Source organism: Caloenas nicobarica, chromosome 13 (genome assembly GCF_036013445.1).
Source record: "Caloenas nicobarica isolate bCalNic1 chromosome 13, bCalNic1.hap1, whole genome shotgun sequence".
NCBI classification, from domain to species: domain Eukaryota; kingdom Metazoa; phylum Chordata; class Aves; order Columbiformes; family Columbidae; genus Caloenas; species Caloenas nicobarica.
The window spans coordinates 3,907,084-3,924,461 of NC_088257.1; the positions used below are offsets into that span (position 1 = coordinate 3,907,084).

General features: G+C 64.1%; 1 protein-coding gene across 1 annotated transcript; it reads right to left on the reverse strand.

The window, feature by feature from the left end:
• On the reverse strand, nt 1-17,354 carry PDLIM7 (PDZ and LIM domain 7). Its single transcript, XM_065644392.1, has 27 exons — nt 17,266-17,354; nt 15,850-15,956; nt 12,461-12,612; nt 12,150-12,180; nt 11,270-11,395; nt 10,466-10,482; nt 9,697-9,851; nt 9,303-9,339; nt 8,621-8,659; nt 8,344-8,498; nt 7,930-7,966; nt 7,221-7,259; nt 6,938-7,092; nt 6,554-6,590; nt 6,283-6,454; nt 5,993-6,123; nt 5,848-5,886; nt 5,571-5,725; nt 5,162-5,198; nt 4,179-4,369; nt 3,795-3,831; nt 2,650-2,708; nt 2,277-2,511; nt 2,019-2,199; nt 1,721-1,841; nt 1,138-1,253; nt 1-871 (listed from the first exon to the last, which is right to left on the reverse strand). Exons 2-27 carry the CDS (start codon nt 15,952-15,954, stop codon nt 785-787), a joined length of 2,646 nt encoding a protein of 881 aa, XP_065500464.1. The 5' UTR covers nt 15,955-15,956; nt 17,266-17,354; the 3' UTR covers nt 1-784.
• Between the last annotated feature and the right edge of the window lie 24 nt (nt 17,355-17,378).

The following is a 17,378-nucleotide window of genomic DNA, read 5'->3' on the forward strand; positions in this document are numbered from 1 at the left end:
AAGTGTTTATTAAAGGCACTAAAAGCACCGTGGCTACATCAGCGGCAGCCTGACTGGAGAGTGTGGGTTTGGGAGAGGCATTTACAGGCCCGGGACGGTGGTGGCAGGCGCTCTTTGGTAAGAAGCTGTTCCCAAGCCTTGTGGGAGCCTGCTGGCTGGCTGGCCATCAGCACAAACTGCCCTGCTCCCTGGCACGGGCGGGCTGAGGGTGCTGCTGCACGCCAGCCCCAGAAGAGCAGCAGGCCAGCTGGGTGGGGGGACACAAGGCACAGACCTCACCTGGCACACAGCGCGGGGAGGAAAGCACCATAGCAGTTTGCAGGGTGGCTGGGGGGTTGCTGCAGGCAGGGCTGGGTCTCCAACCCCACACACTAAGCAGGCAGCGGGGAAGGTGGGGGAGAGCCTGGCAGGGGGCTGGTCCTCACAAGTTCAGGGACATGCCAGGAGCATTCCTGCCCTGACACTGAGCTGCCAGGCAGCTGGGCCCCAGCCAAGCAAGGGAGCAGCCCTGCTGTGACCGACCCTCCCAGACTCCATCCTCCGCACAGCTGCAGCCACCATGCTGCATGGCTTGGGGGCAGGAGACCTTCCCTAGGGCTCCTAGGGCCAGCTGGGGGGCACAGAAGAAGCCACCCAGGCTGGAGCCAGGCCAGAAGCTGCAAGGAGAGAGGCAGGAGCAAGGGGAAGGGGTGAAGGCCCAGCCTGGCTCCCTAGGGGCAGCAGGTGGGGGGAAAAGAGCATGCAGGGCCAGGGGCACGCGTGGGCACAGCTGAACTCCTGCCCCTCACACGTGGGAGAAAGCGTGGCTCTTGCAGAGCGGCTTGTCCTTCTTGGAGTAGAATGTCTTCCCTTCCAGGTTGGTCTGGCAGATCTGGGGAGGAGAGTGCAGGCAGTCAGGTCGGGGGGCTGAGCCAGACCCCAGGTCCCCCCGCATGACTCAGGGCTCAACACCAGCATCACACAGATGCCAGCGAGCAGCATGCTCAGAGCAAGGGCCCAAGCCACCAGCACAAAGACAAGTGGGGAAAACCTCATAGCAGCAGGGACCCCGCACTGATGCTGTACCCCACACAGGGCACAGCTGCTGGGGAGAGCCACGGCACCACCAGAAGCGGGGGAGGAAGGCACATGGCTCACCGCACAGACGAAGCAAGTGTCATGCCAGCTGAACCCCAGCGCCTCCAGGAACCGGTCCCCAGCGTCAATCTTGAAGTCGCAGCCACGGCACTTGGTACCAAACATCTTCTCGTAGTCTGTGAGAAGAGGCAGAAGTAAGCATTCCCCAGCACCGCAGCCCCTTGTCTCAGGCGAGCTGGGCTGCAGCATAGCCAAGATCCCACAGGGACAGCCTGGGGACAACTCACTGCCAGCCCCAGGGGGACAATGCCCAAGACACCTGGATGAGATGCCTGTGCTGTTGCCACCAGGCCGCAGGGAGGAGGCAAACCTCATCTCCCAGGATGCAGCACTCGCCTTTGATGTACATCCTCCATCATCACCATGGTAACACGGGAGCGATGGCACTACCCAGCAGCCAGAGAGGGCCGGGATGGAGGGCTCAGGGCTGCAGGAGGGGGATCCCCACCTTCCTCATGGCGTGGGGAGAGTCCCACAGCACAGGGCCACTCGCCCCTCACCCCCATGGTCACATGCTGAACCCAAACAGTTCCTGGTGCCCCCAGGGCCATGTGGGGTGGCACATGGGGCTCCCAGATCCTACCTCTCTCACAGTAGGGCTGTCCCTCCTCCATGTAGAAGGCACGGTTGCGGATGGGAGTTTTGCAGGCAGCACAGGTGAAGCACTGCACATGCCAGGTCATCTTCAGCGCATGCATCACCTCCTGGAGGGGAACTGCTGTCAGCCAGGGGCAGGACCGCCCTGCACCATGGGGAACCCCCTCCCAGGGCAGAAACGGACATGGGATCCCTGGGGATTAGAACAAGATGGGAAGGGACAGAGCTGGGGACCAGCAGCTAAGCAGCGACAGGAGGTGTGGGGCAAGCAGAGGGACACTCACCCCAGTGATCTTCTTCTTGCACTTGGCGCAGCTGGGCGCATAGCGTGTGTCGTAGCACTTGGGACAGAAGATGGAGCCTTTTTCCTCGAAGAAGCCGCCCTCATCCAGCACCTTCCTGCACTGGCAGCAGGTGAACTCCTCGGGGTGGTAATAATGTCCCAAAGCCACCAGGTAGCGTCCCCTGCAGCAGGACAGAGCCACGTCAGCCATGCTGGAGCCCAGGACGCTAGCGTGGTGGCAGTGGTGGCCAGGGCTCACCTGATGACCTTGTTGCACTTGTAGCAGAGGGGTGTGCGGCCCGGCCCCTCGGGGCTCTGCTGCGCTGCCTGCACGATGGAGCTGCGGTTCTGCATGGGGGTCGGCGTGGCCGGCTGGCTGTGCTTGCTCACCACTGTGCTTGTCTTGTCTGGTGCGTAGCGCTCAGCGAACGAGGGGTCCACAGCCCAGGGTGGGCGGCTGGCAGGGCCGGGGGTGGCGGTGGGAGTCCTGGGGGCTGCACGCACATGAAAGTCTCCAGGACGGTGCACCTGATCCCTTGGCAGCCCCCTCCCAGCACCCAGGGCTGGGCAAGCAGTATCCCCTGGCATCCCTGCACCTCACCTCCTGAGCCCAGAAGAAATGCTTTACTCACCCAATCCCGGCTCCGTCTTCATCGCTGCTCCTGGGGATGGGTCGAGCACGGAGACCTGGCTACAGAACAAGCAGTTAATCCAGCCTGCCCCACTTGTCCCCTCTGCCCAGTGGGTCTGTGGGTGCAGGCAGGGCTCCCCCACCCTGACAAGCAGGCAGGAGCCAGCCAAGCCCCCGTGCCCAGCCAGTAGCTGGTTTGGTGGTAGGGGAACAAGCCAAGCGCCTTCAGCCCTGCAGAGACGCAGCGGCCCCGGCGTCTCTGGCAGCCATCGCAGTGGTCTGGGGAGCGGCAGGAGGGAGCGCAGGGCTGCCAGGGCCCCACACCCGGCTCTACGCTGCTCCAGGTTGAGCAGGGACTCTGGCTGCCCACTCACATGATGGTCACCCCCAGCCTCACCAGGGTGCAGAGCGGCTTGGACCTGACCCCACACAGGGAACCCCAGGGCCTGGACAGGCAGGGCTCTGCCATCCCTGCCAGGTAGGCAGGGCCAGGCTGGTCCTGGCAGGGGCAAGGGCTGTGCCCTCCCGGCAGGCTGCCGGCACATTGGGCTTGGAAACAGGCAGGGCAAGCCAGGGCCAGAGACACATGGCCCACCCAAGAGAGGGAACAGGGACAGAGGGAAAGCTGGTGTCTCTGTGCCTCCCCAGGGCAAAGGTGAGGAAGAGATGGCTAGAAATAGAAGAGCATTTATTCACAGCAAAGCAAACGGGGCAGAACTGGGACCCAGTGGTCACAGTGCGAGGGCAGGAAGCATTGTGGGGAGGCGAAGGCAAAAGAGGGGCTATGCACAATCCTGCCTGGCTGCACAGGGCATAGAATGACCCCCCCAGTCCTGGCTCCCTTTGCTGCCTCCACGCAGGGCCTGGCACTCGTGGAGAAGCTGGTGACACTCACCCAGCTCTTCCCGGCTGCCCCGCACCCCCACAACAGGCTCACGGGGCATCGCACTCCAATGCCAGGCACTGCCAAATGTCACAACAACTACAGCCAGGTTTTCCCAATGCCACCAGCTACCCCCACCCACTCTGTCCAGGAAACCACAGCACAGCTTGACATCCCCAGCTCAGAGTCAGCAGTGCCCAGAGTCCTGCCTGGGACGTGCAGCCCCATGGCTCCTGCTGCGCTGCTGCTCCCACACCGCTTACCTGGGCTTTTTAACAAACACATCATCATGATCCTCCACTGAGCGCAGCAGGAAAGAAATGAGGAGACAGAGTCAGTCTGCAGCAACTGAGACCGAGAGACAGCAGGAAGGGAAAAACCGACCTCTCCTCCTACTGCCCTTGTGCCCCAACACTCAGCCCTGCCCGGCCACGGGGCAGAGCACGGCCCAGCCCAGCGGCACCACCATAACCCACGCACAGCCCCGGGCAGTTCCCAAAGGCTCAACCACCCCAGGACGGAACACCATGGCCAAAACCAACACTCCACTGCCACAATGCACCACGGCATTCATCCAGCTCCACCTGCCCCGGCAAAGCCGGGCAACCCCGGGCAGCCACGCAGCGCCGAGCCCTGCGGGAACTTACTGCCGTCTGTGCCCGTCAGCCGGGCCAGTTTGCGGAAGGAGCGCGACTGGGAGGTCCCGGTGCGGGGCTGCCAGTCCACAGCATCCTCCATCAGCCGCAGCTTCCCGGGGTCGCACACAGGGGTGCTGGGGGGCTCCGGCGGCTGCGAGGGCTGCCTGCGAGGGACAGAGGGCAGGTGCTCAGCCGGCACCCTGCATGCACCCTGCCCAGCACCACAGTAGCAATCCTAAAGGTGCCATCTCACAAATCAACCCCCTCGCCAGACCCCGGCACTCACCACTGCTCCACCGTGCCCCCGACAGACCCACGAGCATCCCTGCAGTATCGGAAAAACGGCGGCACGAGAGTCAGTGTGCGACCCATGGCTTAGACAACCCACCTGTACACAGCCCCAGCCCCACAGAGAAGCCAGCGACACTCACTCAGCTCTGCCCGGTTGCCTGTAGCCCCACGCCAGGCTCACAGGACATTGTGCCCCAGGTCCAGGCACTGCCCAGCACCTCCCAACATCCCCAGCAAGGTGTTGCCAGTGCCCACAGTCTCCTCCACATCCCGTTTGCTCAAGAAGCAACGGTGCAGCTCACACTCCCCAGCTCAGTGCCAGCAGTGACCAGCAGGTTCTGCCCAGCACATCTGTCACAGGGACACCCCATCTGGGGACAGCCGGGCTGGCAGCCGGGTGCTGGGCAGGACCCTCCCGAGGTGACGGTCAGAGCAGTGGCTGAGCGCTGGCCGTGCCCATTACGGGGTGAGCGCAGGGCAGGCTCTGCAGCTGCACCAACAGCTCAGCTCTGGGGAAAGGGAGAGAACAGAGAGAGAACGGAGGACAGAGGAGGAGGAATAGGAGGAGAAGAAGAGAGAAGAAACAGCAACAGGACACAAAGCTTGCCTGGGGTCATCGCAAGCCGTGAGTGCACATCAGCCTCATGGGCTGAGTTCAGGACACTCAGCCCCAAGGCTCCTGCTGCTCCCACACCCGTTACCTGGGCTTTGAAACAAGCTCATCCTCATGATCCTCCACTGAGCGCAGCAGGAAAGAAATGAGGAGAGAGTGTCAGTCTGTGGCAATCAAGGCCCATGGAAAGCAGAAAGGGAAAGGAAGGAACGGGAAAGGGAGGAAAAGCCAACCTCTCCTCCCACTGCCCTCCTGCCCCAACACTCAGCCCTGCCCGGCCACGGGGCAGAGCACGGCCCAGCCCAGCGGCACCACCATGACCCACGCACAGCCCCGGGCAGATCCCAAAGGCTCAGCCACTCCAGGATGGAACACCATGGCCAAAACCAACACTCCACTGCCACAATGCACCACAGCATTCATTCAGCTCCACCTGCCCCGGCAAAGCCGGACAACCCCCGGGCAGCCACGCAGCGCCGAGCCCTGCGGGAACTTACTGCCGTCTGTGCCCGTCAGCCGGGCCAGTTTGCGGAAGGAGCGCGACTGGGAGGTCCCGGTGCGGGGCTGCCAGTCCACAGCGTCCTCCATCAGCCGCAGCTTCCCGGGGTCGCACACAGGGGTGCTGGGGGGCTTCAGCGGCTGCGAGGGCTGCCTGCGAGGGACAGAGGGCAGGTGCTCAGCCGGCACCCTGCATGCACCCTGCCCAGCACCACAGTAGCAATCCTAAAGGTGCCATCTCACAAATCAATCCCCTCGCCAGACCCCGGCACTCACCACTGCTCCACCGTGCCCCCGACAGACCCACGAGCATCCCTGCAGTATCGGAAAAACGGCGGCACGAGAGTCAGTGTGCGACCCATGGCTTAGACAACCCACCTGTACACAGCCCCAGCCGCACAGAGAAGCCAGCGACACTCACTCAGCTCTGCCCGGTTGCCTGTAGCCCCACGCCAGGCTCACAGGACATCGTGCCCCAGGACCAGGCACTGCCCAGCACCTCCGAACATCCCCAGCAAGGTGTTGCCAGTGCCCATAGCCTCCTCCACATCCCATTTACTCAAGAAGCAACGGTGCAGCTCACACTCCCCAGCTCAGTGCCAGCAGTGACCAGCAGGTTCTGCCCAGCACATCTGTCACAGGGACACCCCATCTGGGGACAGCCGGGCTGGCAGCCGGGTGCTGGGCAGGACCCTCCCGAGGTGACGGTCAGAGCAGTGGCTGAGCGCTGGCGGTGCCCATCACGGGGTGAGCGCAGGGCAGGCTCTGCAGCTGCACCAACAGCTCAGCTCTGGGGAAAGGGAGAGAACAGAGAGAGAACGGAGGACAGAGGAGGAGGAATAGGAGGAGAAGAAGAGAGAAGAAACAGCAACAGGACACAGAGCTTGCCTGGGGTCATCGCAAGCCGTGAGTGCACATCAGCCTCATGGGCTGAGTTCAGGACACGCAGCCCCGAGGCTCCTGCTGCTCCCACACCCCTTACCTGGGCTTTGAAACAAGCTCATCCTCATGATCCTCCACTGAGCGCAGCAGGAAAGAAATGAGGAGACAGAGTCAGTCTGCAGCAACTGAGACCGAGAGACAGCAGGAAGGGAAAAACCAACCTCTCCTCCTACTGCCCTTGTGCCCCAACACTCAGCCCTGCCCGGCCACGGGGCAGAGCACGGCCCAGCCCAGCGGCACCACCATGACCCACGCACAGCCCCGGGCAGTTCCCGAAGGCTCAACCACCCCAGGACGGAACACCATGGCCAAAACCAACACTCCACTGCCACGATGCACCCCGGCATTCATCCAGCTCCACCTGCCCCGGCAAAGCCGGGCACCCCCAGGCAGCCACGCAGCGCCGAGCCCTGCGGGAACTTACTGCCGTCTGTGCCCGTCAGCCGGGCCAGTTTGCGGAAGGAGCGCGACTGGGAGGTCCCGGTGCGGGGCTGCCAGTCCACAGCGTCCTCCATCAGCCGCAGCTTCCCAGGGTCGCACACAGGGGTGCTGGGGGGCTCCGGCGGCTGCGAGGGCTGCCTGCGAGGGACAGAGGGCAGGTGCTCAGCCGGCACCCTGCATGCACCCTGCCCAGCACCACGCCACTGGCAGCGACCCCAAAGGTGCCATCAAACACACAAATTCCCTTGCCAGACCCCGGCACTCACCACTGCTCCACCGTGCCCCCGACAGACCCACGAGCATCCCTGCAGTATCGGAAAAACGGCGGCACGAGAGTCAGTGTGCGACCCATGGCTTAGACAACCCACCTGTACACAGCCCCAGCCCCACAGAGAAGCCAGCCATACTCACTCAGCTCTGCCCGATTGCCTGTAGCCCCACACCAGGCTCACAGGACATCGTGCCCCAGGACCAGGCACTGCCCAGCACCTCCCAACATCCCCAGCAAGGTGTTGCCAGTGCCGACAGCCTCCTCCACATCCCATTTACTCAAGAAGCAACGGTGCAGCTCGCACTCCCCAGCTCGGTGCCAGCAGTGATCAGCAGGTTCTGCCCAGCACATCTGTCACAGGGACACCCCATCTGGGGACAGCCGGGCTGGCAGCCGGGTGCTGGGCAGGACCCTCCCGAGGTGACGGTCAGAGCAGTGGCTGAGCGCTGGCCGTGCCCATCACGGGGTGAGCGCAGGGCAGGCTCTGCAGCTGCACCAACAGCTCGGCTCTGGGGAAAGGGAGAGAACAGAGAGAGAACGGAGGACAGAGGAGGAGGAGGAATAGGAGGAGAAGAAGAAAGAAGAAACAGCAACATGACAAAGGGCTTGCCTGGGGTCATCACAAGCAGTGAGCGCAAAACAGACTCATGGGTTGAGCCTGGGACATGCAGCCCCACCGCTCCTGCTGCTTTCACACCCCTTACCTGGGCTTTGAAACAAGCTCATCCTCATGATCCTCCACTGAGCAAAGGGGGAGAGAAACGAGGAGACAGGGTCAGTCTGTGGCAACCAAGGCTCATGGGAAGCAGGACAGGAAAGGAAGGAAAGGAAAGGGAAAGGAAGCAAACAAAGACCGCTCCTCCTGCTGCCCTTGTGCCCCAACACTCAGCCCTGCCCGGCCACGGGGCAGAGCACGGCCCAGCCCAGCGGCACCGCCATAACCCACGCACAGCCCCGGGCAGTTCCCGAAGGCTCAACCACCCCAGGACGGAACACCATGGCCAAAACCAACACTCCACTGCCACAATGCACCACAGCATTCATTCAGCTCCACCTGCCCTGGCAAAGCCGGGCAACTCCCGGGCAGCCATGCAGCGCTGAGCCCTGCGGGAACTTACTGCCGTCTGTGCCCGTCAGACGGGCCAGTTTGTGGAAGGAGCGCGACTGGGAGGTCCCGGTGCGGGGCTGCCAGTCCACAGCATCCTCCATCAGCCGCAGCTTCCCGGGGTCGCACACAGGGGTGCTGGGGGGCTCCGGCGGCTGCGAGGGCTGCCTGCGAGGGACAGAGGGCAGGTGCTCAGCCGGCACCCTGCATGCACCCTGCCCAGCACCACAGTAGCAATCCTAAAGGTGCCATCTCACAAATCAACCCCCTCGCCAGACCCCGGCACTCACCACTGCTCCACCGTGCCCCCGACAGACCCACGAGCATCCCTGTGTTGTCAGAAAAACGGCGACACAAGAGTCAGTGTGCGACCCATGGCTTAGACAACCCACCTGTACACAGCCCCAGCCCCACAGAGAAGCCAGCGACACTCACTCAGCTCTGCCCGGTTGCCTGTAGCCCCACACCAGGCTCACAGCACATCGTGCCCCAGGTCCAGGCACTGCCCAGCACCTCCCAACATCCCCAGCAAGGTGTTGCCAGTGCCCACAGCCTCCTCCACATCCCATTTGCTCAAGAAGCAACGGTGCAGCTCACACTCCCCAGCTCAGTGCCAGCAGTGACCAGCAGGTTCTGCCCAGCACATCTGTCACAGGGACACCTCATCTGGGGACAGCCGGGCTGGCAGCCGGGTGCTGGGCAGGACCCTCCCGAGGTGACGGTCAGAGCAGTGGCTGAGCGCTGGCGGTGCCCATTACGGGGTGAGCGCAGAGCAGGCTCTGCAGCTGCACCAACAGCTCGGCTCTGGGGAAAGGGAGAGGACAGAGGAGGAGGAGGATAAGAGGTGAGAAGAAACAGCAACAAGATGAAGAGCTTGCCTGGGGTCATCACAAGCAGCGAGTACAAATCAGCCTCATGGGTTGAGCCTGCGAGATGCAGCCTCGTGGCTCCTGCTCCTCCCACACCCCTTACCTGGGCTTTGAAACAAGCTCATCCTCATGATCCTCCACTGAGTGCAGCAGGAAAGAAATGAGGAGAGAGTGTCAGTCTGTGGCAACCACAGCCCAGAGACAGCAGGATGTGAAAGGAAGGAAAAACCGACCTCTCCTCCCACTGCCCTCCTGCCCCAACACTCAGCCCTGCCCGGCCATGGGGCAGAGCACGGCCCAGCCCAGGGGCACCACTGCGACCCATGCACAGCCCCAGGCAAATCCCAACAGCTGAGACACTCCAGGATGGGACACACATGGTCAAAACCAACACTCCACTGCCACAATGTACCACGGCCTTCATCTGGCTCCACCTGCCCCGGCAAAGCCGGGCACCCCCGGGCAGCCACGCAGCGCCGAGCCCTGCGGGAACTTACTGCCGTCTGTGCCCGTCAGCCGGGCCAGTTTGTGGAAGGAGCGTGACTGGGTCCTCCCGATGCGGGGCTGCCAGTCCACAGCGTTCTCTATCAGCTGCAACTTCACAGGGTCATACGTGGGGGTGCTCGGGGACACCAGCAGCTGTGGAGGCTGCCTATGAGTGACAGAATCATCTGTCAAATCTGACAGATCCCCACAGCGTCACCTCCCGGGAGCTGCCCCACACCTTCTCAAGCACAGAACCCACAGCGCACCAGTACCTGAGATACCACATATTGCCTTACTCCCCGCACCCCATACTCTTCCACCACATAGAAAGGGCCCATTAAGGCCTGACCATCCATTGCTGGCAGTTTGAGACTGTCCCAAGAGGTCAGGAGGGGAAAGGACAGGGCAAGAATAAGGTCAAAAATCACCAGCACTGAAGCTGCATGAGAGTCCAGTGAACACCTACGTTGCCGATGCCAGTGCCACCCACCCGCCTGGCGCCAGGCAGGGTACCCGGCACAGCCCGGCAGCCCTTGCCCAGCCGAGCCACATCTCAGGGAGAAGGGAAGCGACCACAAACGAAGACACTCCAGGGCCCCAGCAGAGACAGGCAGTGCTCCCAGTCAGGCCAGGGACAGCTGCTGCCAGGAGCGACCCACTGCAGCAGGCAGAGCAGCGTGTGCTGCCTGTCCCTGGGCTGGCCCTGCCCCGGAGAAGGGGGCATTAGCAGGGAAGAGGCATGCGCGGAGGATAGAGAGAACAGGCAAAAGGCTTACTGACTTGTCAAGGCTCAGCACCTGTAGGAGAGAGGGAAAGAGAAAGGGAGGAGAGAAAGAAAGAAAAAGGAAGATGAAATTAGACCCACAGCACCCAAGAAGTTTCTAGAGCTCTCCTATGGCCTGCATCAGTCTGTCTGCCCCTGAGACCCACAGCCAGCTTCCCCAGGGCTGGGAGCACACTGGGCAGCAGGGGCAGACACCGACAGACCAGACCATGCCTCCCCCAGCCCCGCAGAACAGGCCTGGGTGCCCAGGGCAGCCACGGCCGCGTCCCCTTCCCACTGCCCAGTGTTGGGGCATTGTGGCAGCTCCTGGCAGGAGAGGCAGGGACTGGTGGCTACTGACACGCAGCAGCCAGGTGGGCAGCCTGCAGAGGTGGGAGCTCCTTTCCCGTGAGCAGGGCGAGGACGGTGCTGCGCAGGGCTCCAGGGCTTCCCTTTGCCCAGCCCAGCAGCCAGGGGACCTGTGGGACAGCCCCGGGCAGGTGCTGGCTGGCGGCCACAACGCAGTCACCGCCTCCCTGCCACCACAGACGCCAGCCAGTGTCCTACTATGACCGCCGTGCTGTGCCCCACAGGGCTCCCCACAGGCTGACACATGCCCAGGCAAAGGACCGGTATGTGCGTGGCTGTGTGTCCCCAAATGTGACAGTCCTGTTGTGCCACCTCAGCACCAGCCATCAGGGGACCCCAGCATGGGCACTGTCACCCACTCCCACCCATGGGTGCCTGGCATGCAAGGCACAGCAGGGCCAGGCAGCAGGGCTCCCCCCGATCCTCGGGGAGCAGGACAGACAGCAACATACCCATTGTGCTGGGGGGTGCAGGCAGGCGCCAGGGGCGCGTACGTCACAGGTTTCGTCACCAGCCCGGGCCGTAGATTCGGAGGTGAGCTGGCCCCGAAGGGCCGAGCTGTTTTGTTGAGGGCAGTGCTGGGAGCGAAGTTATATTTCAGGGGTTCAGAGCAGGGGAGTGAGTCCTGAGCGAGACAAAACACACAGACACGGGCTCACACGTCAAGCAGCATGCAAGGGGCAGCGCAGCAGGCAGCCAGGTAGGAAAGCTGGACAGCACATGCACCTCGGACATTGGGCTCTGCCAAGCTGGCACCTCTCTGCAGGGCACCCAGCCCAGCAACAGCAGGTCACAAGCCCGGCCCAAGGGTTGTTGCAGGATTAGTCAGTACCCCGGACACTCACTGCTGCGCATGGCAAGGCAGTGCATGCACATGCGCCAATCGCAACTGTCCCGCGGCACAAAGCTGAACATGTGCAGGCAGCTTCTGGTCAGGAGCCACCAGTCACTGGCCCCAGCCCTGCCTCCCTGTGCCAGGGCACTCCCCAGCACTGGCAAACACAGGGCCCCAGGCCGTGCTGCGGCTGCTCGGCCTCCCCCCCTGCATCAGCCCCTCTGCACCCCTGCCCACACCCAGCACCGGGGGGCACAGACAGGCTGCAGCTGGGGCCCGGCCACCCGCAGGCAGACCCTGCCCCCTCCGATCCCCTGCAGTGCCGGAGGCCAGAGCTGCTCCTCCAGCAGGGAGTTTTCCAGCTCTCTAAACACACCCCAGTCCCCCAGAAACCTGCAGGCCCCAGGAACAAAGTCTGTTTGCCCGTCTACACTCAGAGATTCCCCTCCCCTGAGACAAGGCTGTGCTGCTGCTGCAGCACCAGGAGCGACACGTACCTTCTGCGGCTTCCCCAGGTGGTTCTGGGCTCTGCAAAAGAGAAGATAGATGGGCAGGTGCTGGAACTGGCCCAGCCACTGCCGAGACGCTGGTAGCCCAGGGATGCAGCACCCGCCTGAGGGGAGCCATGGCTGGCTGGCACTGCCCCGTGGCTCGCAGGTGAGAGCTGGCAGCCAGGCTAAGCCTCATCTGGCCAAGCAGAGCCCTTGGACCCAGCCAGCGGCTACAAGGCTCCGAGCAAGGAGATGGCCCTGGGCAGAGGGCCCTGGCTCCACTCCGACCCCAGGTTTGCAGGACCCCTGAAACCTACCTGCTCAGGGTGAGGCAGAGCCTGTCCCCGCAGGCACGGATCCTGTTCTGGGCCTCGATGTGCGTCATGGAGCTGGTGTTCTCCCCGTCGATGTACAGCACCCAGTCACCCACTCCCACGCCGGCCTGGGCCGCCTTCCCGCCCGGCGTCAGCTGCAGGACAGACAGAGTCAGGGAGAGCCGGGCTGGCCGAGCGGCAACGCGGGAGTGGAGGGACATCCTCATCCCCACAAGGGCAGGGGTCTGCCAGAGCCCAAGGCCCTTCATGCAAGGCCCAGCCTGGCACAGGACACCCACACAGGCCTGACCCAGGGGGAGGTGGGGACCCACGGGTGACCCCACATCTCCCAGCGCATTAGCCCGGAGCAGCAGTGGGCTCAGCACTGCCCAGCCCCTGCCCTCTGGCGCGGCTGCAGTCCCCACCAGCACACTGGGGCCCTGACGATGTCAAACAGCAGAGGAGGCATTGGCTCAGCCTCGGCAGGAGGCCCGGCCGCCCCTCAGAGCCATTCCCACAGCCTTAGGGTGAGTCAGGGCTGTCGGGCAGCCCACATCCCACTGAGAACCAAAGGCATTTCCAGCCCTTTGCCTGGGGGTGTGCAGGGGGGCCACCCCCAAGTGCTCCCCTAGCTGCCCCCGCTCCCAAACCCTTCCCCTCGCGGTGCCGGCAGGCACAGACGTTACCTCATCCCCAGAGGAGCAGGATCCCCCCCGGGGCAGGGAGACACCTGCCCCCACCCACGCCGCTCGCCCAGCCCTCACCCCGCCGGGGCAGCCAGGAGCACGGCCATGGGTTCCCCTGCCCGGCCGCGGTGCCAGAGATGCGTCTTGCCCCCAGCACAGCTCCACGTCAGCCCTGTGCCAGGAAGCAGAGGCTGCCCTCCCCTCCCGCTGGGGATGTACAGACGAAGGTCCTGAGCACTGCATGCAGCTCCCAGGCACTGACAGACAGACAGACGTGGGCAGGCTGCAGCCATTCCTGCTCCTCCAGCATGGAAGAACTTGAGGCGTTTGGACCCAGACCAAGTATTTCCTCAAGTCCTGCTCGACATGAACATAAAAGGAGCGAGCCAGATTCCCAGCACCATCAGAGGGCTGAAAAATCCCTGCCGCTGAGCCCTGGCTCCTCCTTGCCCGCGCGCAGGGCCCGGCTCGCCCCACAGCCACGCTCCCCTTCCCCACGCCAGCACCAGCCCTCCACGCGAGGCCAAACCCCACACCTGGGCTGGAGCACCCGGGCTCCACCTGCATCTCACTGCCATCCCCAGCAGGACATGGGTACCCCCTTTGGTGTCCCCATGCTGCGCGGCACCCGCTCCTCCGGCCCGGCACAGGAGGGTGCCTTGGGCGGCAAGTGGCGCCGGCCAGCTGCTGGCCACGCTGCTGCAAGCCCCGGCTTGCTGCCCTGGAGGGCTGGGGAAGGCACAGGGCGGCTGTGTGGGTTTGGAGGCAGGAGCGGGAGCTGGGAGAAGCTTTCACACGGCCGCTCGGGAAGGGGAGAGCACAGCAGGCTGCGTCACGCTGTCGCACCCAGCCCAGCTGTGCTCTCCTTCCCCCTCCGCGCCAGCATGCCAGGAAACCCCTTCAGCGGGTGCCAGGAGCCACAGCAGTGCCAGGCCTCCCGCTTCCCACCCAGCCCTGCTAACCAAGGCTTCCTTCCTCCCCTCTCCGCCCAGCCAGCTCTTTGTTCCCCATGCCTCCGGCACCACAGCCAGCGAGGTGCTCACCAGCTGCCCCTGCCCAGGGCTTGGACACCCCAGACAGTCACTCAGCACGGAAGGGAGTCAGGTGCCTGAACAAGGGCCCAGGCAGCATCCCCCAGCGCCTTCCCACCTGCAGCACTGAGGGTCTCCCCTCCAGTTGGCAGACACCAGGATGCACCACACAGCACCCTGCTCCCCAGACACCAGCCCTTACCCTGGCTCCACCACAAGCAGCTCAGGCCCGTGGTCTCACAGCCCACCTGGCCAAGGTGTCAGGACCCCAGCAGAGCCCCTTGCCATGGGAGACGTGTGCGCAGAGGACCAGGGCGGCACCTCTTTTGCCTGACCACTGATCTGAAACAATCTCGCAGCTCGGCCAGCAGTGTCACAGCGATGGACACAGCCAAGAAACAAAACACGCACCAGGCTGCCGCACATCCCAGCCTCATTAGAGAGCCCCTCAAAGCCAGCTGCATCCCCTGGGAATGCCCTTGCTGCTCTCGCCTGCCCTGCCCAGGACAGCAGCGTTGCCCGAGCCCCAAGGACAGCACTGGGCTCCTCGCACAGCAGGGCCATTGCTATACGAGGCCCCTGCCCCAGGCCCTGGGAGGCTCCTCCATCCGACCAGACCCTTTGTTAAGCACTGGCACGCAGCCAAGAGAAACATTTTTTAGAGAATAAACTCGCTGAAGCCGTCTCTGTGCGCTCAGCAGAGATCAGCAGGCCCTGGGGCAGTGGCGCTGGTGACTCCGGCCTTGCACAGTGCCCTCAGGGTCCCTGCTCCATGCTGGGGTGCCACGGAGACCCGCACCCTCCCAGACAGATACACGGTGCCGGGCTCGTGCCGGGGGCAGGACCCCACGCAGCTCTCAGTGCCACAAGCAAAGCCGTCCTTCAAGAAGCCGTCTTCGTGCCAGCTGCCCAAGCGTCAGCAGCACAAGCAATGCAATTGCATTCCAAGGCTTATAAGGCAATTGCGTGGCCAGGGCCACAGCCAGCACCCACCCGGGGGACCAGGCTGCCCAGGACAGGGACCCACATGTGCCCAAGGGCCAGACCCTGCCTGGGCGAGCATCACACCCAGCGCAGCTCACACCAGGTGCCTCAACCACAAGCAGCTGGCAGCACAAACGGCTCTTGCTTACACTAAAGAAACGAGCTGGTTTTGTGGAGAGAGCCACATCCCAATGCAGGCAGCAGTGCAGGCAGCAGTGCAGGCTTCCTCCCCTCCCTGCCCGTTCCAGGGCCAGCTCAGCTGCGGTGCTGGGAGCCACGCAGCAGGAGGGAGGGCGGGAGGGCACAAGTCGGGTCCTGGGAAGCTGAGCCCAGTGTTGTGGTGCGGGCTGGGAAGCCAGACCCGCCGCTCGGAGATGGTGAGAGCAGCTCCCCTCCCCCTGCGGTGGGCACGCTCCGGAAGGGGCCTCCCCTGCCCCAAAAGCAGCCAGAATGACTCTGCAGAGGCTGTGCAGCATTTTTCATCTGCAGTCCCCTGCCCGGAACACCCCCGTGCCAGACCGCAGCTGATAAGGCTCCAAGAGCCAGACGGGGCAGGATGCAGCGCTCCCAGGGCCCCAGCTCATCCACGTCCCCCATATGGCTCTGCCTCTGCCACACAGACACAGCCGCGGTGGCTCCCACCTGCAGAGGCGGGAGAAGGATGGGTATTGTTGGTCTCAGCTTCTCTTACCCTGGAGATGGAGAGTGGCATGCTGAAATCCTTCCCTCCCTGCAGCCTGAAGCCCCAGGGTGCCGGCCCGTTCAGCATCACCTTGTAGGACTCCATATCACCCATCTCTGCAAGGGAAGAGGGTGTGATCATGGCATTAGGGTACATGGAAACAACGCAGGAAGAACAGGCAAGGAGGGGGCCCGGTGCCTAGCAGGATGGGGCAGGAGGAGACAGGTCATGTTTCCAGCACTAGCTCCACCCCGACCATCCCACGCTGTGGTTAGAGACGCACCCCAAATCCATCAGCATCTCCTCCAGCAGCGTCAGAGCTGAGGGGCCTAGGCTAACACTGCCTGGCACCAGGGAGCCAGGTACAGCCCCACTGCCACCCACAGCTTGCAGGCTCCGCTCTCCCTCTCCCAAAGCCAGGATGTTCTCTCTCTTGCAGGAGCCCAGAAAATCACGCTGCTGAAAGCTGATACTGTTTCAGACCACGGAGAAGCAGCAGCAGGTTCAGGATGGGAACCAGAAGCGTTTTTCTCAGGTGAATTAGCAGCAACCGTGCAGGAACTGCATGATGCCACCCGAGGCGCCTGGCAGAGCAGCCAGGCTGGCACTCCGGCAGCTGGCTGAGCAGATGCTAGCTGGGAGCGAGCCCATCTCCGCACACAGAACCGGGGCTTCGGCGGGGAGGGAATCCCGGTGCTCCCCTGCCTGCCAGGGCTGCTGACAGCTGTCAGTCAACCAAGGCTCTGGGCAGATGGGCCAACTCTCACCTGGAAGGAGCTTCCGGGCCCTTCTAAAGCCCCCCAGGACCTTCCTCCTGCCGCGGCCAGGCGGGGGACAGGGCCAGTTTCGGGGGCCCGGTGCCTTCTGCACCCCTCACTAGGGACAGCAGGTTCCCAGCCGGGACGCGGCACAGACTGCAGGGCCGGGGGCCAGCGTGCCCCCGCTCTCCCCGGGCCGGTGCGGGCTATATAAGGCGTGTAAGACGACACCAGCCCGTTCCCCGCTCGGGAGGGCCGGGGGAAGCTGCGTGTCAGGCATTCCCGGCGCCCGGCAGCCGCGCAAGCCCCAGCGAGGCGCCGGGACCGGGGCGGGCAGTCCCCGCGGGGCTGGGGGTCCCCAGCAGAGCCCGGCTGAGGGGACAGCCCCGGCCCCACACCGCACCCTGCCCCACGGGAACCCCCAGCCCCCTCTCCCCATCCCGCCCCACACAACCTCCCTTCCGCGGGCTCGGGGACACCGGCCCTGCCCTACGGGGCTCCCGGCATTGCCCCACGGCATCACCGGCTCAGACCTGCCCCGCGGAGACCCCGCTCCGCCCTGGCCAACGGCCTTGCTTCAGACCCAGGCCCCAACCCTAATCCCCCCCATGCCCTCCCCTCCCCGCGGGGACGGAGACCCCGGCCCGGCCCTCCCGCACTCACTCACCCGCGGCCGGCCGAGCCCCCGGCGGCGCGGGGCCGAGCGGGCGGCGCCGCGGCGGGGAGAGGAGCAGAGAGGGAGGACGTGGGACTCGAACTCGGGCACCGCCTCCGCCAGCC

Bases quoted from the DNA above. Each gene is read 5' to 3' on its own strand.
- PDLIM7 (XM_065644392.1), bottom strand. From the start codon at position 15,954: ATGGGTGATATGGAGTCCTACAAGGTGATGCTGAACGGGCCGGCACCC. The intron at 11,396-12,149 runs GTACGTGTCGCT...CTTCGCTCCCAG, and splicing joins ACCTGGGGAAGCCGCAGAAG to CACTGCCCTCAACAAAACAG. The intron at 7,967-8,343 runs GTAAGTTCCCGC...CCCTTTGCTCAG, and splicing joins TCTGACGGGCACAGACGGCA to TGGAGGATCATGAGGATGAG.